The sequence below is a fragment of the Frankliniella occidentalis genome, unplaced genomic scaffold (genome assembly GCF_000697945.3).
Source record: "Frankliniella occidentalis isolate FOCC.00 unplaced genomic scaffold, Focc_3.1 Scaffold203, whole genome shotgun sequence".
In the NCBI taxonomy this organism is placed as follows: domain Eukaryota; kingdom Metazoa; phylum Arthropoda; class Insecta; order Thysanoptera; family Thripidae; genus Frankliniella; species Frankliniella occidentalis.
Genome location: NW_026267329.1, coordinates 405,506 through 414,893, shown reverse-complemented (window position 1 = coordinate 414,893; position 9,388 = coordinate 405,506). Strand labels below are relative to the sequence as shown.

Below are 9,388 nucleotides of genomic sequence, written 5' to 3'. Positions count from 1 at the left end.
GCGCCAAACACGTCCAGGTTGAGCGCCAGCACGAGCAGCAGGGCGGGGACGTCCACCTGCAGCACGAGCAGCGCAGGTCGGGGACGACGACGCTGGGCATTGTACAGGGCGACAGCGGGCCGTGATCGTTTGTAACTTGAGTAACAGCTAGGGCACTTGTTGTCAGTTGAACGTTTGGTTAGACCCCTGATGGGCAACACGCTCGCGCCAGGGCGGCAGCTGGAGGTGCGCCGAGCTGGGCGAGCCGGAGCAGGCTGCCGACCTGGACGTCACCGACGTTCACCTCGAGACGACCGGGACGCGAGCAGCAGACGGCGGGGGCAACGAGGAGCGCCTGCCCCAGGGCTGCAGCTAGAGGTGCGCCGAGCTGGGCGAGCCGGAGCAGGCTGCCGACCTGCACGTCACCGACGTCCACCTCGAGACCGTGAACGCGAGGAGTAGTGGCGGGAGCGCCGAGGAGCGCCTGCCCCAGGGCTGCAGCTGGAGGTGCGCCGAGCTGGGCGAGCCGGAGCGGGCTGCCGACCTGCACGTCACCGACGTCAACCTCGAGACGAACCCAAGCAACAGGCGGCGGGGATGACGAGTAGGGCCAGCCCTAAGCTGCAGTTAGTTACACTGACAATGGCACCTTTTGGCAGCCTTGTCTATCCTGCTACCTGGTTTAACAATTGGTATTACAGCGTCTATGCGCCTCTGTGATTGCATCAAGCCTGATGACGCGAAGCGCAGCAGAAATCCGTGTGATTCTGGAGAATACTGTTGCACCGTTTGAAGACCAACGGCTCCTACAGTATTGCAAAGTAAGTTAGAGCACAAGCACTAATTTTTGTTTTACAAAAATATTTTGGTAAACCCCTATGAATTGTTGTTTTTTACCAGTCCAGTATTGAAGATATGTTGAAAAAAAGATTTGAACTGGATCGGGCTCTAGAACGGGAGGTGGAGATACTTAAACGGCTGTTTCCTGCACCCAATAATGGTTGGTATACTGTTGGTGACAAATCATAAAATGAATCCTATTGAGTGTAAGGAAAGGGATCAATTCAGTGTGCTATTTTAAATTCCAGGTACTTTCCAGTCGACAGGAGCCAGCAGCAGCTTCATGAGGACTGGCGTTGTCTCAAGGCGCCTCTACAAGAGCAAGCCGTACTACATACCACCAGTGAATACTACCGCCAGTCATAGAATGGGGTTTTGAGTTTATAACACAAGAGTGGTTCAATTACTAAAGCAATGAGTTAAAATTTCTGATCCCATATTTCATTTATTTAGCTAGCAAGCATCAAAACAACAGTAAAATAGTTGATGCATAAAATTTGTTAAATATTTGATCAACATTATGCAAAGTAACGAGAAAGCGGCCTGCTGGCACACTTTAGTTAACAACAAATATTATAATAATAATTCTCCTTGAGACCTATAGTAAAGGTTCACAAATATATGGTATATCATCAACTTTGACAAGAAACAGTATATCTCTGAGGCTTGAAATATGTACAGCATCAAATAATCCAGTAAGACAGTACTCTTTTATATGAGGCACATTTTTTGATGAAACCAGAAAGGGGCTAGCCTCTGCCTTTTCAATTATTGCAAAATGTTTGCAGGATTGATCACTAGATTTTACTTTAACAAATATGTCAATATCACCATAGAGGGTGCAATTGTCTCTAGCATATGAGCACACATACGAGATGGTTTTTAAGCACCGTGAATAAGATCTGCAAACAAACAACTGACGGCTTTTCTTTAATCTGAGATACGTTTCAATAGAAGTAGCCTTGTTTAAGTCCATAACCTTTTGCAAAGCAGAGAACACATAATTTCCTGTATTATTAAATATCTTGTACGTTCCAACAGAAAAAAGAGTTTCTTGAGATTCACTACTTAAGTCTTCCAATTTTTTTAATCTAAAACTTGGATGCAGAACCCTAAAACAGTAGTCTCTAACAGGACCAGAACTCAAAGAAGACAGTTTGTGAGGCAACTGAGAGATTAAATAACACCCACTGGCCAATTGGGTTTCAACATATCGGGTTCCATGAATCATCTTCAGTATTTCCCCATTCAGGCTTTCGTACGGAAAACAAGAGTAGAATTTCATGGGACCCAGGTTTGTTACAACAAAATCAAGATGCAAGAGCAGGTGTACTACCATGGACGTATGCCTTGTTCCATACAGAATTTCAAATTTTTTCACAAAGTCTTCTAATTTCTTTTGACACAAAAACAGTTGTTGAGGTGATATTGACGAAGATAGGAGAATTTGAAAACAGAAGATTAAGTCAACGTAATGCTCCAAATACTTGTCTGGCAGAATTCCATTTAATACTGGTATTGAGGTGTAATGAGCCCAAGTTTTGCATTCGTTGCCATTCCAATATGAGAATTCATCTTCAATACCTCGTATTCCCCGTTCTAGAAAGTTTGGTGGATGTATTGCCTCCAGACGTTCATCAACAACTTCCAAGTATTTACGAATAGAAAATGGCTCTCCATGATTTTTAGAATCAAACCAGAGTTTGATGAGTGTTTTAATTATCCCAAGGTACAGTGTATGGAGATCGTCAATTCCAAACCCTCTAATGGCATCGTACATCACTGAGAATAGGGCGCTAGGATGTTTAAAGCCAAGTACATGGAGTGAGAGGTCACCTTTTTCAACTAGTTGCTTTTGGGCTGCTTCTCCTAACTTGATACTTTCTTCATGTGATCTTAATTCTCTGTCTTTTTCATACTTAAAAACCCACACAGAAGAGTAAGTAACATCATCCTTTTCTTTCACTAATTCTAAGTCCATATCTGCAGTGTTTTCTTCTTGTTCTACAGCTTGATTTGGAGTCTTTTTCTTTTGAGACTTCTTTTTCACTTTTTTCTTGACTATTTTAACACTTTCTCCTTTGATTTTACAGATGTGACAACTGTTGGAACCAGAATGGGTCATCATTCCCATGAGCATAGCTTTGGCTGGTAAATCACTGGTTGCTGCTAAGAGGATACCCTTAGCTATTGATGTTACATTTTTTCCATATGGTTTTACCTCAAAACCCTGTTTAATTTTTTGAAGTGAAGGCACTAGCTTCCCAAGAATAATATTCACCATGGGTTTACCTCCAAACCACAGGCCTCCCATAATAGTAAACTCTTTCTTGAATCGGAGGTGTGGAGGGAGTTCCATTACATTAAAAAATACAGGCCACAATGACTTCTTGGAGGATTTGAAAACTGGAACACCATCTGCATTGACCATCATTGTAAAATTAAGTAAATTGTTTTTGGAGATGAATCCATCCTCAACCAGTTCTTTGTACAATTGGCCATCAAAGATATCTTCTATGTTTTCTTCATTCAACTTTTTTCTATCATATCTGTAAGACAAGTTTAAACAAAACTCCTCTTGAGAAAAGAATCCTTGAAGCTGAGAGATGATAGGTACTTCAATGAAATAAGAAATGTCCGATTTCTTAGGGTGAAGTTTCAAGTTGGGACATTGTAAATTGTTCCCCTTCTTCAATTCTGTTAAACAGCTCGAGCAGAAATAGTGATAAATAACTGGAGATTTTAAAATAGAAAAGTACTTTTTGAACAAGTACAGAGAAGTCTTGACATTATTATTTTCTTCTTTACAGTGAAGGTTTATCAAACCAAGTAAGTCCACAATCTCACTTCCATCAAGTTCATGCTTTATAACATAAGTCAAAATTGCTGTCATGCTTTCACTGACTGATAATGGAGCCCCTTCATAGATTTTAGGATCCTCAGTATCAAATGTTATAGAATCATTTTCATCATCAGATGAATAGATCACCTCTGGAGCAGTAGCCTTCCCTGAAATAAATATTTCAATATAATCTTTATTTGAATATGACAAAATAATTCAGAATGAAAAAAAAAAAAAACAATAACAACAGTATGCTTACACTCTAGACCACCACCATCATCATCAGAGCTAGTGTCATCAGAATCATCAAGTCTTGAAATATTTGCAAGATTGACAGCTTCAGTATCTTGCGTGTCATCTAAGAAGAGGATTAAAAATAAGATTATGAATTTGAGCAAGCTTTTACATATTAATAAGATGCTAATGAAAACTACATAGCAGCAAATCAAACAATAAGCATACTGTTTACACAGAACCGCTCACCAAATAGATTGTTCGGTACTGTAGCTGATTTATATGCAAAACTTGTGTCTCCCTTAAACTCAAAGCTAGTGCTGGGTAATCTTAAAATGGATTTGTCAGCTACTGAAAAGAAGAAGAGGACATTTAGTAGGTCTTGGATCAGTCCACAACTCCGGACTTATTTAGTGTTGTAAGGCTGCTATCAAACCACAGAGTTATTTCTTTTTTTAATTCAAATTTAAAAAGATTACTTTGTTTCTTTTTACCAGAACAAAACGTACCACTTAGAACAGAACTAATGTTTAGTTCGAGAAAGTTTGAATCCCCATCTGCAAAGAGGTAAATTATTTTAATGTGAGTGAGATCATAAGCAGAAAAAAACATACAGTAGTTTATTTGAACAAGGCTTTTATTGCTTATACCCTTTGCACAAGTCAAGGGCATTCTTATCTGCTATACGCTCACCTGCTTGGTCCTCAACACGAAAAGAGTCGTGCTGGATTGTTTCATTTGCAGCCTCGTCATTGCTGTCATCAGATAGTTTATCTGCTTGGAGATTGCTGTCGTCTGGTAGTTGATCTGCTTGGAGATTGCTGTCGTCAGATAGTTGATCTGCTTGGAGAGAAAGTAATCAGTTTTAATAGAAGACAACAACAAATATTACAGTGTCTCTCTTTTGTGTAATTTTTATTTACCCTTCATTTGAATGATACTTGTTGATGAGTCTGAGTCGGACCCAACATCAGTTAACGCATCATCATTCCTCGAAAAACCTGAACACATTAGGTGGTTATTTGTTGCACATTCTGTCATAGGTACTTATCAAATTGATCAATCACATAGTAGATATTTCTTGGCAAAACTTAACCTTCTGGAGAAGAAACTATTTGCTCAGGTGGACTACATGGAAGATGATCAGACAAATTTGAACACATTTCATCATCACTACTGTCGTCGTCCTTCGGAATACAAGTCCTTCGCCTTTTTCGATTTGACATTATGACAGTTACTGAAAGGAACCTCTGAAAACAATGCGAACGAAAAGTAACCGAAGCTGAGCAGGCAGGAGGCTGCTGAGACAAACTGCTGATAGAATTAAACTACATTTTCGGCCGGATGTCACTTGCCGACAGTCAAAGCAGCACCTTTCAGTGCAGAGAAGAAAATTTTAAAAGAAAGAAGGAAAATTACAATTTTTTAAAGAACTAAAAATATAAAAGTGTCCTGTTTGCTATTGATGAGAGCTTTCATTTAGACTTTGACTAAAAATAAACACTTCTGCTAGTTTTCATCTATCTGTATGCCTTACGGTGCACAGCCTGCTCACATCACAACATACCACATAGTATTTCTAAAGTTCGTAGATGTCTCTGCTACACCAACAATATGTGCATAAAAGTCGTGCTCAATTTTTATTTCAACAGGATCTTATGCACAAAAGATTTCTACCATGAGTTCTTTCAGTGAAAATCTTATACTCATAACCGATACTTTTGGGGTTTTGTACGTTGGCAACATAGACAGTTGACAAACGACGCCCCGGAGTCTTGCGGTGCGCGCTCTTTCCCGACAACCTCGTAGCATGACCGAGCGTGTGTGAACCTGTCTCTACCTCTAGATCTTTCAACCGCCGTTCCATCGTACAACAGTTTGGCCGTTGTAGCTGTATGGTTATTACCCGAGACGACCTTAAGAAAGCAGGTGAGGAAATTTGAATGTGTACAACCTTGTTTCCGTTATGAGTTTATACTTAAAGTAGGAGACATTTTTTCTTTCGTTTGCGGCTGCTCGTTCGAGTGGTTTCTATTTCTAACGGTCGGTTTGTTTTGAAAAGTTTGATTTCCAACCAAGTTTACTTTTATATTGATCAAAACCTTCAAAATATACTGTGAACTTGTTTGTGGTGGGGTTATCCTCTAACTTTGCCGTTACCAAGACCGCGCAATAGGCTTGTAGAGTGAAGTGTTCATTCCCATTTAATAATCAACAATTGAATAGTTCCTTTGGAATCTCATCTCCCCTGTTTCTACTTGGTCTCTGACTTGAAGTGGCTGTTGCTCTGTCCCAAAATGCCAATTAATCCTGGATACAAAGTACTACAGCCTAGATCAATCAAAGGTTTTACTTTCTTCTCCCCCTCTCATTGCCTATGTTAACTCCTATGCTGCCCTTGCTTTGAGAAGTACAACCTCGCTCTAGAAGGTTCATGAGAGTTTTGTTTCAGGTATGGCGAGAAGTTCCAAGAAAGCTGCAGGAACAGAACATGCCGATGTGGCTGGTGGCGGGCCTACCCATTCTAGATCACGTAAACCTCCTGCCTCTAACCAAATGGTACGACTTGACCGGCTGACTACCCAGGAATTTGACAATATATTAGGAGAAGCTTCTCATCCAGACGTAGTTCAAGATAAAAAGAAGATTTCTCAAGAGAAGAAAACAGAAGCAAATTTAAAACTTCAATCACTGTGCGCGCTGAATCAGCAAGTAATTGACAATAATTCTTCTCAAGAAAATGCCACGCAGCAAGGGAATGAAGTAGAGGGTAGTGACTCATTATTGGAAAAAACTCTACCACTGGAAGGTGACACTCTATCTGATAAAGCAAGTGAGATCTCAAATAATGTACAAGATGGAATACCCAACAAAAATCTTGAGGCACCACCCAGTGCTCCTCCCTTGCCTGACAGCAACAAACCACCAACTATTTGCAAGACGACAGTTGATGTTGAAGTTCAAACTAATCCGGTTCTGCTCGGGTGCGGTTGCAATAGATGCAAAGGTACTGTAATTTCCTCTCATTCTTGATTGTACTTTTAACTTTTTCTTATTTGAATATAAGCTTTTATCTATCTGTATATAACATTGTTTGTTGTCACTTCAACTCGCTGTAATTTAAAATGTTGCTCAGAAATTGATCCTCAGTTCTGTAAACTAATTTCTGCCCCTTATGATTCATATTTCCAGTAATATTTGATGGCGTACTTGAGCTTCTCAATATAGCTCAAAATAGTGATTGTAAGGTTTTCCCCTCTGAGGTTTGTCAGCCACCACATAAAGTTTGAACTACTATTGTAAATTTGGTTCTGGTTTGATACCTTTTGTTTTGTTTCATAGGTTACACCCCAAGTTCTTCAAGCAGTGAGTGGTTCAGCTTTGAATGCAATTGAAAAGGTAAGTTTTTCTGCAAATTAGAACCTAAACTGTTTATTGAAGGGTACCTGGAACATATTTAAAAGTAATGAATTATTTTATTTCACAGCGTAATGTACCATTGTATTCAGGCAGCACCATACTACTTACAGCGACTGACAAGAGTATGCTGAAAGATTTAAACTCCGAGGATGATCCAAGAGAGTGCATCAGCCTGATTATGGACAACTTATACAAGCCATCAGAAATGGCTCAAATGACAGCCTGTGGAAGAACCAAAGGATCTATACCTATGGCTAAAACTTATTTCAAACAAATTCTAGGTATGTTGCATTTACTTCTATACTACTTGCTTTCTTTTTTGCCTCTCAATTTCCTAAAGTATCTATTTTTGAGAGCCTCTTTTGTGTAAGAGTACTGAGTGCTGAACATTGCTTTTTACTACTACATAAAAGTTATAACAAGCAGCAAGGACAAGGGAAGTTCTTACCCATAATATTTTGAGATAAAATTAAAACATTGCAAATTATATGTACGGCCAACTTACCCACTGTTCTTACACAAACTAGGTTTTACAAAAAAAGAATTTTTTAAAAGATAAAAACATTGTTTTATCTTTGGTTAAAAATTTAACTTTGAAATGTTTCAAACTATGAGATAAATATTTTGTTAGCGCATGAGGTTGATTCTACACCAATTATTTTTTATTTCCAGCATATCTTAGGCACAAGTACCGAGCTCTCAAAGGCACTGAAAATGAAATCACCAGGTCAGTTGTTGTTGGCTTAATTAATGGAAAGTGCTACTCGTCACGGAGACAGATTTGGGATAGGATTAAGAAAAACCCTTCTGATCTGGACCTGGCATCCGCTGTTAGAAACCCTTTGCAGAAGAAAAGAAGAGACCCCAACAAACCTAGCAAGAATCAAGAAGTTAAGAAGAAAGTGAAGAAGAATAAGAAGTTTGAAGAGCGTGATATGTCAGAGCCAGCTAAGTCATCGGACGATACTCCCCAGAAGAGTAGGCAAAGCAATAAGTCAAGTAACGATCAGTCCCTGAAAAGAAAAGAAAATTCAAAGGAAGAAAGGCAATCTAGGGAAGAAAGGCATTCGAGGGAAGAAAGGCATTCGAGGGAAGAAAGGAATTCGAGGGAAGATAGGCATTCTAAGGATGAAAGGCGTTCAAGGGAAGATAAGAATTCAAAGGAAGAGAGGCACGGAGAGAAATCTCACAGCAGGCAGTTGGAGAGAGATGATGGTGGCTATGCTCATAAAAGACTGAAATTGAAAGACTCTTTCTCATCCAGCAGCAAGAACAATGATATTAATAAGAAAGTGTTTTTCCGATCTGATGCGTCAAAGCACTTTCCCCAATGCATTTCTCCTCGCAAGAAATCTCCCAGAAAGCCCTCTGGGCCTACTCGTGTCAAGGTAATCAGCCAACCCAGTTTCTCTGACGAGTCCCCAATTAAGAAGCGTGGAGGAGGCTCATCAAGTCCTTTTGAAACGTCTACTCCCAAGTTTGGCTTTAAAAGGCCCAAGACATTAGAGGTAAGCATATATCACTATCAATAACTACTACATTTTTTGCAAGACAGTCTTACCTTTGCATTTATTTACTGGTGAATTATATTAACTTCTTTTATTCTTTGCAGGAGCTGGTGAACCAGGATTATGATAGTAGTGATTCTGCCACCGATAATGATGGTACCCAGAAAGGTCTTGGAAGCAGCACTGACCATCACTATGAATCTGACGAATCTGATTCAGGATCAGATAGAACACTTGTTACTGACTGACTTCTTAAGTTTTATCTATCCAAAGTTTTAAAATTAATAATTACTCATTTTCACTATTCAAAGAATTTTTAATGTCAATTTTGAGTTGCTTTTTTTTTGTCAGTGTTTATATTCAACATTTAACTTGTTACAAAGAATATTCAATATCACTACTTTAAATATTTGTAATTTCTTGTTCTTTTTACGTCTAAATACTTTGACTGGCATCAAAGAATTGTTTGACTATGACAATTTTTAGTTTCTACTTTTATGCTTTTCTATTTGGCATCAAAGAATTGTTTGACAATTTGCCGATATGACAATTTTTAGTTTCTATA

At 39.2% G+C, this 9,388-nt stretch overlaps 1 protein-coding gene across 1 annotated transcript; it reads right to left on the bottom strand.

Moving 5' to 3' along the window:
- Positions 1 to 1,125: 1,125 nt before the first annotated feature.
- LOC127750522 (uncharacterized) lies at positions 1,126 to 4,602 on the bottom strand. The gene is made up of 4 exons (XM_052272389.1): positions 4,405 to 4,602; positions 4,145 to 4,243; positions 3,921 to 4,019; positions 1,126 to 3,828 (listed from the first exon to the last, which is right to left on the bottom strand). Exons 1-4 carry the CDS (start codon positions 4,565 to 4,567, stop codon positions 1,418 to 1,420), a joined length of 2,772 nt encoding a protein of 923 aa, XP_052128349.1. The 5' UTR covers positions 4,568 to 4,602; the 3' UTR covers positions 1,126 to 1,417.
- Between the last annotated feature and the right edge of the window lie 4,786 nt (positions 4,603 to 9,388).

Excerpts from the sequence above, each read along its gene's own strand:
- LOC127750522 (XM_052272389.1), bottom strand. The coding sequence starts at position 4,567 with ATGCCCTTGACTTGTGCAAAGGGTATAAGCAATAAAAGCCTTGTTCAA. Across the intron at positions 4,244-4,404 it reads CATTAGTTCTGTTCTAAGTG|CTGACAAATCCATTTTAAGA; the intron begins GTACGTTTTGTT and ends TCTTTTCAGTAG. Across the intron at positions 4,020-4,144 it reads AGTACCGAACAATCTATTTG|ATGACACGCAAGATACTGAA; the intron begins GTGAGCGGTTCT and ends TCCTCTTCTTAG.